The sequence below is a fragment of the Monoraphidium neglectum genome (genome assembly GCF_000611645.1).
Source record: "Monoraphidium neglectum strain SAG 48.87 unplaced genomic scaffold scaffold00056, whole genome shotgun sequence".
Taxonomy (NCBI): domain Eukaryota; kingdom Viridiplantae; phylum Chlorophyta; class Chlorophyceae; order Sphaeropleales; family Selenastraceae; genus Monoraphidium; species Monoraphidium neglectum.
In genome coordinates, this window is record NW_014013572.1 from 18,450 (window position 1) to 31,448 (window position 12,999).

The window sequence follows — 12,999 nt, forward strand, 5'->3', positions numbered from 1 at the left end:
CCCCCGCCGGCCCCCAGGCCCGCAGCGGCGCCCGCGACTGCGCCGCACCCGCAGCCGCCGCCCGCCCTGCGCTCGGCCGTCGCGCACACGCCTGCGCCGCAGCCGCAGCCGCGCCCGCAGCAGGCGGCGGCGCAGCCGGCGGGCCCCAGCAAGCCGCCGCGCCCGGCGCCGACGTCAGTGGCGCTGCCGGACGGGTGCGCGGTGGCGCGGCGAATCATTGCCAGCGACAACTCGTGCCTCTTCAATGCGGTGGGCTACGTGATGGAGGCGACGCGTTCCAAAGCGCAGGAGCTGCGGCGGGTGATTGCGAGGGCCGTGTCGAGCGACCCAGGTGCGCGGCAGGCGGCGGGCGTCAGCGCGTTGCAGGACATTGGCCGACGTCTGGAAGCCCTGTGGGCGGGCAGCCATCTCAATGAGTGCGCGTTCTCACCAAGTGCAACCCGCCATCCCCAAAATTCACATGCAAACGCGAACGTCTCCTCCCATCAATCGCCCATCCCCCAAACACCCTCCCCTTTATTTTGCGTCCACCGCCCCCGCTTCTCCCTCAGTCACCTACAACGAGGGCTTCCTGGGCGAGAGCAACCCTGCATACTGCTCCTGGATCCTCAAGCCAGACAAATGGGGCGGCGCCATCGAGCTGTCAATCTTGGCGACGCACTATGGGCGCGAGATCGCGGCGTACGACATACAGACCAAGCGCTGTGACGTGTACGGGCAGGTGCAGGCCAGCCGCGACGCGCGCGCGAGGGGCCGAGTCCTGCTGTCGCCGGTCAGGGTCCCTTTTGTCTTGGACAAGCTATGCATGAGAGGTCCCGCATCGGCAGTAGGAGTGTTCCGGCCCTGCCCCTTCTCATCCTGTGCTCAGTGGGTTCCTGCGCGTTGGCAATGCTCCTGGGTTTCAAACTGCAGGGAAACGGGTACAAGGAGCGGGTGATGGTGATCTACGACGGCCTGCGTGAGTAACATTCATCATCAGTCACGCCTGGGACGCGCCATGTGATGATCACATGTGCCTGAATTGGGGGCGGGGACGCATCACAGGGTTTGGGCAGGCAGCCCTTGCAGCCGTCCCTGTTCGTTGCCTGCCCCTCCGCCCGGCCCAACACCGCAGCGCCCTCACCTGCGGCTGTCCAACCATGTACTTTTTGCCTGCCCTGCCTTTGCCCACCACTTGTGTCTGACATTGCCACTCACACGCCCCCCTCCCCTGTCCGCTGCGCAACCAACTCCTCTGCAGCAGACCGCAGCGGCCCCACCTCTAATCAGCACCCACTTGCCACCCCTCACCACCTCACAGACTATGACGCCCTCGCGCTCGCGGCGTTTGAGGGGGCACCAGAGGAGCTGGATGTCACAGTGCTGCAGGTATGGAAATGCATGCTTGTGAGTGCACGTGTGTTAATGCATGCAGTGGGTTGCGTGCGTGTAGGTGTGTGGCGTATGGGTGTGCGCGCGAATGCGTGCGTGGGCTCGGGCGCTGCTGTGTGCACCGTGAGCAGGTGTGGGCAACCTTGTGGCAAGATGGGATGTCAAAGCGGCTGCACATCAATGCGCAGGTCGCCGCAGGGGCTGCCGCACAGCTTGCCCTCCATGGCGGCCGCCACCGCTGCATTGTGCACCTTCGACTGTTTTGCATATATGTGTCCACTGCGTCGCTCGCCACTCAGCAGCCAAGCAAGGCCGCATGGCGCATCTTTCGCGGGCATCCCTCTGAACCCTATCTGTGCTTCTGCCCAACAACGCCCTACCTCGCACCCAGGTCGGCAGCGAGCAGGAGGCTTCCGCATCGGCAGGCGCCGCCCGCCTCGTCGCCGCGTGCCACGACGCGCGCCAGTTCACGGACATCGCAAACTTTGCGCTGCGCTGCGGGGTCTGCCAGATCGGGATCAAGGGGGAGCGCGAGGCGGCGGAGCACGCAAAGGCCACGGGCCACACGCGGTTCAGCGAGTATTGAGCGTCCACAGGCCAGGCATTTGGCCCGGGCCCATATCGTGCACTGAGCGTGTCAGTGGGCGCCACGGCTTGTCAGTTTGGCCTTGAGGTTGGCTTGGCGCAGTCCCGCCTTTGCCTGGGCAGCCGAGCACGCGGCGGGTATTTTCCATAGTGTGTTTCTTGGGGCCTGATTTTCCTCTGCAGCGTATCTTCTGCACCTTGTTGCTCTGCTCATCCCTTTTTTCTGCACGCACTGTTGTGCGCGTGCTTCTCATCCTTTTGTCTACAGCTCTTGCGGTGCTCCAGCCGCCGCCGAGTAGCACCTGGCCATGTGACCATGCACTTGAAATCGTCCACAAACAGTGTAGGCGGACTACTGCAGCACATTGGGCGGCTGTTCTTCAACTCTATGCAAACCCAAAGGCAACAAACGAAGCTGACTCAGCCATACCTCACCAACTTGAACCACAACTGAGAGTAGGCGCTTCATCTGGTGCATCAAACTTATCATCACATTATATTACAAGAGCGAGCTGTTCAGCTTGTGTGCAACTTTGCATGCCAGCAGAGGATTGTAGCACAGGACCATAACAGCTCAATCATGGTTGGTTGCAATTGAAATGGCTGGTTTGAGGCTGATCTATCGCGGTCACGCTGCAGTAGGGCTGTGGCAAGCACACTCCCCAGAGGGGCAAGCCCAGCCCTGCCAACGACACGCGAGATTGCTGTTAATGCTTAGGAGACGACGTTGACAGTGCGCACGACCTCCTTGACCTGCTTGGTGGTTGCCTGGTACTCAGCGCTCTTGCCAATCCAGGCGTTAGCAGCGGTGTAGTCCTGGATGCGGTTTGGAATGCGAGGCGCATGCAGGGTCTTTTTTGCGCGCTTGCTCTCGCATGGGAGAGTGCTTCAAACACGCTCACATGCGTAAGCAGCACGTGCACATGCGCACGTCTGTGATGAGGGTGTGCTTGATCGCAACCCATGGTGCAAGCAGAGTCGTGTGTGAAGGTTGACACACATCCCGATGTAGTGTAAGCACGACCCCAGGCTCGCGCCCGTTGCGAAAATTGCACACCTCTGCCACACCCATGCACACTCTTCACAAAGCGCCCGCACGCCTGTTGTGTTCAAACATGACAGACACACCTCCATGCAAGCACGCCGACAAACATGTGCCACAAAAAATCACGTGCATGTGGCTGCCTTGAGGCTTGAGCAGCACATGGGTCACGCACCTTGAGGGTCGGGTAGGAGGCAATGGCTGCGACATCGTAGTACTGCAGGTTGGCGGGGCCCTGGGCCAGAGTCTCGGTCTTGGGGGCAGCACCCTGGTTGATGGGCGGGGCACGCATGGGTGGGCAGCAGTCTTAGGCAAAGGAGTGTGTGGGTGAGTGAGGTTGTATGCCTGACGAAACGCACTCTGGGGGCATACTTTGGTGAGGACGTATTCGTTCCTGCTGGAAACCCAAGTCAACAGCCGGGCTGGTGCCAGCGCTGAGCCGAAATGAAGCCACGGCCCATGGGCCCTCACTAGAATTTGTATGCCATGCAAAATCAGGTTGGCCCGGCCTCACCTTGACGTACAGAACGCTGTAAGGGAACTTCAGGTCAGCCTTGGACTTGGCAATGACGGCTGCGCAGTTGCAACGGGGTGGGGGGACGCTCCATTTGAGAAGGATGTGGAGGTTTCAATCCAACGTGGACGCGCGTGACGGGCCCCTTTGCGGGCGGGCAGGCTTGCCTGTCCAGCCCAGTACCATGGATGGGCTTCGAAGCAAGGTGAGACCGTACAGCTGCCCCCCCGTGCAATTCTATCTTTGGCGCACGTGGCAGATGGCCCCTGCATGCGCAGATCAAGTCAGCACCCTCCGGTGGAATGACCGCCCCTGCACCAGCCACAAGGGAACCCGTCATACGCACCCTCGCGCGTCTTGATGAACTTATCAACGTCAACACCGGGCAGCAGCTTGAACTGGGCAATGAACACGACGCCGTTGGAGGTCAGCACCTTGGCGAGGGCCGCAGAGGTCTCCGGGTTCAGGGCGTTGACCGCGCCGACGGCTGCGGGGGCGGCGGCGGCGGCGCAGGCCACCAGCAGCGCCAGGGACGCGACGGCGAGGGTAGTGCGGGCGGCCATCTCGGCTTCTCGGCTGCGGTGCAGAGAGAGGTGACGAAGTCAGGGAAGAGTGGAGGTGAGAGGGCAGGCAGCGCGCAGGAGCAGGGCTGTCATGCTGCATGACAGCTTCCAGGGTGCATTTGTCAGCCTTTGCTCGCCGATGCAGGATGACCCAGCCGGGGAGTGTGGACAGGGTGCCTGCATGTGACCCATGCCAGGACAACTCAGAGGGCGAGGCGCTGGCATGATGCCGTTTACCGGGTGGCTGCCGTGCGAGCGAACGCTGCCGTGCGAGCGACTATGGTTTGTATGTTACAGGCCAGAACCACAGCGAACAGGCTTGCAGATGCTCAGGCGGGTGGCCAGCAAGAGGACGTGGCAGCCCGGGGGAGCCCCATGGGGGCTCAACGGCCGAGCATCAGCAGCTCCAGCGCAGCGCAAAGCAACTGAGAGTGGATCGCAGGCCTTGAGGTGCCTTATGGGCCCTGCAACTCACCGGCAAATGCGACTGATGGACTGAGTTCAACGAGTTTCAGGCCACCGCAAGATGCGATTGAGAATGAAGGTCTACAGCAGTGACAAACGGTATTTGTACTTGGGGGCGAAGCCCACAGGATCAAACTCGGGTTGCACACCGAGCGAGCTGGGTCACCCGGACAGCCGCATACAGTTACTGAATTACTGATTTGAACATTGGGCCAGCCCATCACCGCGCCCGTCAAACCTAGAAGATGGTTTCACCTAAGAGTTCCACCTGATATACAGGTTATCCCCTCGCCTGGGTGGTGTGTGGGGGGAGCCCGCGGGCCTGCAGCTCGGCGGCCTTGCGGCACACCGGCAACAGCAGGCAGTGAATTACCCCCCAGTGCTGTCCTCAGGTCAAGCGATGAAGGGTGCTCGCTGTCTTCTCTTTGTTCCACAGCTAGTTTTTTGGTGGCTCATGTGTTTTCATGTGCCAAATTTCACTGTAACCACTGCCACAATCATCACTAACTGTACACAGGGCGCTGAACATGGCCAGAGGGCGCCAAACATTTGGGTTCCGGTGGAGGGGAGGCTGCTGCTACAGCTACAGCTGACCCGCCGGTGTTTTACAGCGGAAAAGAGAAAAGAAAGCTCGCTGCGGCAAAGCCGCGGCAGCCCACTGCAGCCAAAGCGCCCTGCCCCCCCACCCCCCTTTGAAAGCTGGTGCAAACCGCGCGCGCTGCCATACTGCGGTGGATTACCCCCTAGTGCTGTCCTCAGGTCAAGCGATGCAGGGTGCTCGCTGTCTTCTCTTTGTTCCACAGCTATTTTTTTTGGTGGCTCATGTGTTTCTATGTGCCAAATTTCACTGTAATCACTGCCACGATCAACACTAACTGTACAAAGGGCGCTGAACATGGCCAGAGGGCGCCAAACAATTGGGCACTAGTGTGATCACTTGGTCCTGCAGACGAGTGCGTGCCCTCCTGGAAGGGTCTGTGGGTGGCCTTTACTTTGTTTGCACGGTGTCTGTGGCCAACCAGCCAATGTCACCACCCAGCCGTTAGTTGATCGGGCCTAGTATCTGTGCCCAACAAGCTTGGTGCATCTACATACTCCAGCTTGTGTGCGTGGCGTGACGCGCATATTACTCAGGTGCCAAGCACATACTCGGGCAGCTGGGCAGGGTGGAGATGCCACGCGTCGCGTGCAGCGTGCCACCACCTGCATTGTATGAGCAACTACAGGGGTGCTTTGCTCTTGCAGCCATGGTTATAGTGCCTAATGCATGCCTGCCGGCGGCTCTTTACAGTTTGACTAATACCTGCGCTGCAGCCTACATAAGTACACATGAGCTGCCGTGCACGTGACAAGTTTCAAGCAATCTGGGGCAAACAGCAAGCAAGCTCAAGTGAGGAGACTCCCACCCTGTCAATCAGGGTGCTTTGCAACAGTTGGTTCATCGAGCTTGCAGCGGCTGCTTCCGTTTTGCCGTGTCACACCATGTGATCGACATACACATGCACAGCATCGCAGCCACAAATTCGCCTGCCGCTGCACGCGGCACACCTCACACACTGAATCAGTGTGTATGGGCCCTGCGACTCACCGAAAGCAATGTAGATCAGACAGGGCAATGGTGTGATTTGGTGCGGGACCTCCAAGGTACGTGGGTCATGTTGGAATTCGCAAACACCTTGCAGGTAGTAAATCAGGTCGGGTGTATTGGCGAGTGGTGGCTAGGAGAATGAATCGAACGGTTATCCAGAGCACGGCCGGGCACCCGATTAGGCGCGCGCCCAGGTCGGCAATTGGGCAATGGACCTTCTCAGCCATTGCGGCGGAGGTGGCCACGGCTGTGTTCCACTGGATCAGGAGAGTTTCCAAGTGATACTGTGTTGTTGTGCACACGCCACGGCGTCTGGGGTGGGGGCGATGCTGCATTGTGTAATTACTCCGCAACCGACAATGGCCCAAATGCAGTCGCTTGGGTCCATCCCGGCCCGGGGCAGGTGCGCGCGCACCGCGCATGGCTGCTGCAGCACTTGGCGGCCAGCAAAGTCCTGGACATTGACGTGTCATAACCACATGGCAGGTGCTAGCCGTTGCTTCTGGTTGTGCCAGGGCAGCTGCAGCCGTCTACCCATGCTGTCATAAGTTTTCCTTCCGATATATTTGCCGGGACGAGTGGATGTACGTGAACTTCTTGGCCCATCAAACGTCCCACCTAACGATCCCACCGCTGCTGGGTGCCTGGCAGTCCACATCTGCCCCTGCAATTGGCCCCAATGAAAAGCAAACGGCCAGCAACCAATTGCTTGTGCTCAACAGAGGACAACCGAGGGAAATTGACGCACGTGGGGGCGGTCACCAGAGGAAAGAATGACTGAACATACGCAAGCAAGCGCCCAACTAACCAGACCCTCGCCCCATCATGCCCAAAGCGACATCAGGCAGCATCACAGCCAAATACCTGCACTGCCTCCTGGCAGCCCCTGAGGTTGCGGGCAAGATACCCTGCAAGAAAAGCGGCAACACCACAACAGAGCCATAACTGCAACACACCTTGCTAGCTGTTGGCAACAAGAAGCACGCCGCCCGCATCAAACAAGCCAAAACACGACAGGGAACGACCAGAAAAACAGTGTGCTGATGTCACGCCGCGTACGCCATGCCCCAGAACCCGAGCTCCAGCTGCACGGCGCGCTTGACCGCCGCGTCGGCCGCCTCCAGCACTTCTGGCGGCGATGACGTCAGCGCCTCGTCAGCCTGAGCCTCCAGGTCGACGCAGTACTGCGCGAAGCCCGCATTGCCCCACCTGGGGGGGGGGTAGGGTTTAGGGTAACAGTAGCACCGCGATGCAGGGGGACTCGGCAAGTTTGACCAGTCCGGTGGTGTGATTGGTGAGAGGACAGCAGGAGGAGCAAGGGGCCTGCACAGCAGCGGGCCGGGTTGCACGCAGGCCAGCATCACGGTGCCAGAGCAGATCATGGCGATGACATTAATGGTAAAAAAAATCCGCGTTTTACCTGTCTACGAATTCGCTGTACTTGGGGTCGGCCAGGCCCTCGCCCACGCCAGTCCACGCCTGGAGGACGCGGGACATGGCGCATGCAGGGGTGGAGGCAGGTGGGGACGCAGCAGCGCATGCTCACGGCGTGAAAAGTCACTAATGGGCACGCTGCGGTGAGTGCACATGTGTTTGATGACATTTGCGCGTGCGCGCAGAGGGCCTTCGGCAGGCGCAAAGACGCCGTATGCATACGCTGGTCCCTTATGCCCAGGCGGGTTTCCTAAGAACAGGGATTGCCAGAGGCAGGGGCCGACCCTCCTGTACGCCTTGGAGAGCCACGCCGCGTACAGACGCACGAACAGGCTTGCGTGCGTGCACGAGCACGCGCATGCGCTCGTCTACACAAACACACTCACTCATTCACATGCACATATCGACACACACACACACGCGCGCGCGCGCGCGTATGCGCGTGATGCATAATATGTGCTCTCATACTCGCAATCCGTTGTCAGCAGCAGCCCGAGGGCCGGTCAGATCTCGTAGATGTGCATTTTTGGAGGGGTTATAATCAGCGAGCAATGCCACGCCAATGGCCAGGAAGCCTGGATTACCAGCACTTACGCTACACACACACACACACACACACACACACACACACTCACTCTCTCACAATCCACCCCGGCCAGCCCACCTGGTTGTAGATGGCCTCCATAGCCCAGAACACGGCTGCCTGGACCGCGTAAGGCTGGGAGTGGAGGGATTTGAGGAACTCAACGTACTCCGCGCAGTTTGGCTGCGGGGCTGCGGGTGTCAATGGGGTTGCGTGGGCCGAGGAGTGTTGTGTCATGGTGGCGAAGGCTGTTCGAGGGGGGGACAAACAAACAAGGGACAGTTGCGGGAAGGGGTGTGCGTGTCACGGTGGCATAGTCTTCTCTGAGAGAAGTGAAGCAAGACCAAATTGGAGGCATGCATGTGAGAGAGGCTTGCTTTGCACGAGGCCAGCGCGCAGATGCGCCAGCCGCTTGGACCGCCGAGGCACCGCACCCGTGGTGGCCAGGTCTATGCTGCGCTCCTCGGCCTTGGCCTTGAACCACTTGATCTGGTGGGTGGCGGCGGTGGGCGGATGATACGGATGGCAGAGAGAGCTGAGGCGGGAGCAGCAACGTGGGAGGAGTGGGCTCGCAGCCAGACATCGCGCTGATGCGCCAGCCGTGAATTGCCGTGTAATCTACACGGCAGGCCAGTGCTCGGCTTGCAGCCGAGCGTGCGCATGCCATGCCATTTCTGTGCCGAAACATGGCGCCGCCGCGGGCCAAAGGCGTCGGCCAAAGGTGCGCGCCCGCAGTCGCGCTCCCCTGACACCCTCGCCGCCCCTTCCCTATCGCCCCGGCCTGGCCCGCACCCCTGGCCCCCCACCTCCAGATCAATGGCCGCCATGCCACCCACAAGGACGTCCTGGGGCAGCGGCAGTGGCGGGTGGGCAGTGCGGGTGCGTTGCAACGACCCGCAGCCGCACGCGCTGGACCACGCGGCAGCCGCCAAAACGCTCAGGTGCCCGAGCCAGTCTTGGGGCAGACAGGGAAGCGCGGGCGGCGACACTGCAAATCGAGGGCCGCTGCGCAAAGCGCCGGCCCCCTTTGCTCATGGCGACCGGCACGACCGTGCGCTCACGCCGGCAGGCGGTCGTCGTTCCAAGCGTCAGTGCGCGTTGCGCGCGGTTGCGTCCCGCAAACAGGTTTGGGGACAGGGGCGCGCCGCAGGGTTTGAGGCCGGCGCACCACGTGGGTGTCAGGGCAGCTGGCTATCATCGCGGCCAGCAGCCGGGCAAAGTTCCGGACATAAAGGTAGTCCTGAGGGGGGTCGCGGGCGACAGCGCGATAGGGACGTGCCATGCGTGGGGGGGGTGCAGGTGTGGGATGGAGGCCAAGTGCGAGGAGGCGCACAGCGAGGATTGTCAGCGCCGGCTCATCAAGGTGGCGCAGCACCATCACTCGAATGTGCAGCAGCTCACAGCAATTTCCAAGCCATGCTCATCTTCATCACCCCCATCCTGGTCACTGGACACAGTCGCCCATCAAACCGCACCTGCGCCAGCCAGGTGTTGAAGCGCGCATCCGAGATTGTGCCGCGGTTGACGTCCTGCAGAAACGCGTGCGTGCGTGTCGCTGTGGCCCATTCGTCCTTGATTGGCTCTTTGATGGCCTTGCAGGTAGCCGGCGGCGCCATCGCTGCTGCTGGCGCGCGTCGGCAGTCCCTGGGTGCTTTCGCTGCAGCGGGCGTCGCCGCAGCGTCTGCGCGCTGTCGGTATGTACGCTGTTTGCTAGCGCAGAGCGCCGGCTAGACGTCCACGAGTATGGCAATACGCTCTGGCAGCCTTCGGCTACGTTAAACGTGCGAATGGGTGATCAGCCGTCGCCCACGCGGATCTCGGAACTGCAAAGTTGGTCGTGAGAACGCAGGCCAAGACAACTTCAAAGCATAACATAATCGCAAGGAGACATGCCAAGCCAAATAAATCCGCGTGCTTTGAAGTTTCGATGCTGTGATCTGGCACGCGCCTCGCGCCATACCAGTGCCTATTTCACCCCCCTCACGCCGACGGATTTGTGTGAGTACATAGTGTATTCCCAGATCCGGCTCATTTTACCTTGATCCGTCTGCACGGGCGCCTGGATGGCGGCAGCACAGGCGCAGGCTCCGCCTGCGGCGGCAGAGCTGACGCAGGACGAGGCGACTGTGTACGACAGGCAACTGCGCGTGTGGGGTGTGGAGGTACAGAAAAAGTGAGCGAGCAGGGGCTGCGGAGCCTGTGCGGGCTCTCGGGGCACGGCTCCCTCCGTTAGTGGACTGCAGGGACGGACCTGCTGGCATGTCATGTGAGGCGTTCCAAGCAACCAGGGGACGCGCTGGCAATGGCACACCACCCCGCCCAGGTTGACGGCAGCCAGGGTGCTTATTGCGGGCTTTGGCAAGCTCTCTGCAGAGGTGCGGCGCCCGCTGGCGCGCCCGCAACGAGGCCCGCCCACGCACATCACTGCACCAACAACCGCCTCTAAAGCTGCGTGCTTACAATAACCGACGCACTGGAACTGCTGAGGATGATCACCTGACGCGCCAAGCATGCGCATGACCTCATCCCTCAGATCGCCAAGAACATCACCCTGGCCGGCGTGGGTAGCGTAACGCTCCTGGATGACAGCCCCGCCTCGGACCACGAAGGCAGAAGCTTCCTCGTCACTGTGCCGGCCCCCGCAGGCGCCAGGTCAGAGCAGCCGCGCCTTGCGCCCGCACTCACCACCATCACCGAGGAACCCAGGCATGAAAAAGCGCTGTCAGCATCTCCGGCTGTCACTCGGTCCGCAACACGACTCTGCTGGCGAGCTGGTGCCACCCCCCCAATCCTGCACCCCTGCGCCCAACGGTCATCCTGCCCCCCGCGATCGGCACCCACTCAAAACTGCCATTTCCATCCTCAGCTGCGCCGAGGCCGCCGCCAAGACCCTCCAGGCGATGAACCCTCTGGTCAGGGTCTCGGCCGCCCCCGGTTCCTCGGACGCGCGGCTGCTGGACGCGTCGTTCCTCGGCGGCCACGACCTGGTGATCTGCATCGGCGCGCCGCTGCGGCTCGCGCGCGAGGTTGGCGCGCTGTGCGGGGCCCATGGCGTGAAGTTCATGGCGGCGGCGGTCAGGGGGGCTGCGAGTTACTACTTTGCTGACCTGGGGCGCCACACCTTTACACCCAAGGTGGGCCCTGCCTCTGCTGCAAGCACATTTGATTGAGATGGCTCAAGTAGCTGGGATGGGCGAGGCATCTGGCCATGGGGCGCGACGCCGATCATGCAATGCAAGGCACCCCGGCTGTGTGCCGCCTGCAGCTGCAACTCAAATGCACGCGCGCGGCCTGCTGAAGTTGGTGCAGCGAACGCGTTTTGGGGGGCGGTTGGCTTTCCATCACATGTCTTCACGGAGAGTGGCGACGCCATGCGCGCGTGCGCCCCTCGCACTCGTTGCATCCAGGCGGACGGCGGCAGCGACGCGCCCAAGGGTGCGCCGGCCGAGCAGACAGTCTGCTACTCGCGGCTGTCGGACGCGCTGGCGACGCCGCTCGGGCAGCTGCCGCCCAACTGCCACCCGCTCGTGCCCGTCCTGCTGGGTGAGTACGGCGCCCGCGATTGATTTTGAGGACTGCCACACTTTGCGGGATTGCCATGATTTCCTCAATCCGGGCGGGACGAGCACACACACACACACACACACACACACACACACACACATGCGCCTCGTTGATGCACTGCATGCCGTCGCGGTTTGGTGCCGCACGTCACCAAGGCAAGCATACGCTCCCGCCCGACCCTAAGCTGCTCTTTCCACGCATCCGCGCCGCAGCCTGCAACGCCTTGGAATCCGAGCTGGGCCGCCCGCTGACCGCCGCCGACGCGCCGGCCGCCTCTGCCGCGCTGGCCAGCCTCATCGCGGCCGCCGGCGCCGGCGGCGCCGCGTGGGCCGAGGCGGCTGCGGAGCAGCTGCCGGGCTGGGTCGCGGCGGAGGGCGAGTTTGCGCCGGCGGCGGCGGTGGTGGGAGGGATCATGGGCAACGACGTGATCAGGGCGGTGTCGCATTCTGATGCACCCATCAACAACATTTTTCTGTACAGCCTGACTGGGCGGTCCCTAGTCCACACGCTCCCGCCGCCGGGGGCCGATGCAGCAGCAGCTGCAGGGGCGGCGGCAGGCGCGGAGGCGGTCGGCGGGGAGCAGGCAGCTGGGGCAGGGCAGCAGCAGCAGCAGCAGCAGCAGCAGCAGCAGCAGCAGCAGCAGCAGCAGCAGCGGCTGCAGGTGGATGAGGTGGTCATGATTGATGACTGATGAAGCATGAACATGTGTTGCCCGCGTTTGTTGGGCTGTCGCTGTATGGAAAAGTAATGCTTTTGACCCATGCAGATGCAAACCTTTAGTTGAAGACGCACAGCAGCTTCGAGATTTCCATTGACAGCTGGGCACAATGGCTTGGCTTTCCTTCCAGCAGGCCAGGGGCGCAAAGTTTGTCCCTGAACCCTGCTGGTCAACCCTAACGGTGAAGGCGACAGCTGCCAACTTTTGCCCACGACCAAGTTCAGGGTTTACTGAGTTCTGTGACACACACTAGAAACGGTGGGTGGTGGCTGGGCACGCGAGAAAAGTACACAGAACACTCGACAGGGGGACGAAACGCTGGCCAGACGTTGGGGGGCCACATCAGGCCACAGACAGGGGGGGACCACATCCACAGATACTGCTGGGAAAACAGTCATGGCCGGACGAAAAGGCAAACTGTCGTGGACGGGCGATGGCGGGGGTGGATCGTGCGGTTTGTCCAGCAGCAACGGGAAGCCCTCTCAGGGGCGAGCAGACACGACATCAGACGCAAGGGCGCGCAAGCGCGGGACGTCCGCACACAAACCTTCCACACAACACATCGACAGGGG

At 61.7% G+C, this 12,999-nt stretch overlaps 4 protein-coding genes across 4 annotated transcripts in view; 2 read left to right on the plus strand and 2 right to left on the minus strand.

Moving 5' to 3' along the window:
• The window catches only part of MNEG_0663 (ubiquitin thioesterase OTU1), a gene marked incomplete at both ends in the record, with an annotated part of 2,722 nt that extends 765 nt beyond the window's left edge, over window positions 1–1,957 (plus strand). The window contains 5 exons of the mRNA XM_014050852.1: window positions 18–331; window positions 552–721; window positions 913–958; window positions 1,301–1,368; window positions 1,763–1,957. Of these exons, the coding sequence (XP_013906306.1) occupies window positions 18–331; window positions 552–721; window positions 913–958; window positions 1,301–1,368; window positions 1,763–1,957 (793 nt within the window). The remainder of the gene's footprint in view (window positions 1–17; window positions 332–551; window positions 722–912; window positions 959–1,300; window positions 1,369–1,762) is intronic.
• Window positions 1,958–2,670: 713 nt separating this feature from the next.
• On the minus strand, window positions 2,671–4,075 carry MNEG_0664 (hypothetical protein; the record flags this gene model as incomplete). The annotated part of the gene is made up of 4 exons (XM_014050853.1): window positions 2,671–2,772; window positions 3,174–3,266; window positions 3,513–3,571; window positions 3,859–4,075. The coding sequence occupies 4 exons, from the start codon at window positions 4,073–4,075 to the stop codon at window positions 2,671–2,673; spliced, it is 471 nt and encodes a 156-aa protein (XP_013906307.1).
• Window positions 4,076–7,174: 3,099 nt separating this feature from the next.
• On the minus strand, window positions 7,175–9,761 carry MNEG_0665 (putative Seed maturation protein PM36 like protein; the record flags this gene model as incomplete). The annotated part of the gene is made up of 7 exons (XM_014050854.1): window positions 7,175–7,337; window positions 7,549–7,607; window positions 8,227–8,336; window positions 8,580–8,634; window positions 8,952–8,990; window positions 9,314–9,385; window positions 9,621–9,761. The coding sequence occupies 7 exons, from the start codon at window positions 9,759–9,761 to the stop codon at window positions 7,175–7,177; spliced, it is 639 nt and encodes a 212-aa protein (XP_013906308.1).
• Window positions 9,762–11,045: 1,284 nt separating this feature from the next.
• Window positions 11,046–12,400, plus strand: MNEG_0666 (hypothetical protein; the record flags this gene model as incomplete). Its single annotated transcript, XM_014050855.1, has 3 exons — window positions 11,046–11,279; window positions 11,553–11,688; window positions 11,922–12,400. The coding sequence occupies 3 exons, from the start codon at window positions 11,046–11,048 to the stop codon at window positions 12,398–12,400; spliced, it is 849 nt and encodes a 282-aa protein (XP_013906309.1).
• Between the last annotated feature and the right edge of the window lie 599 nt (window positions 12,401–12,999).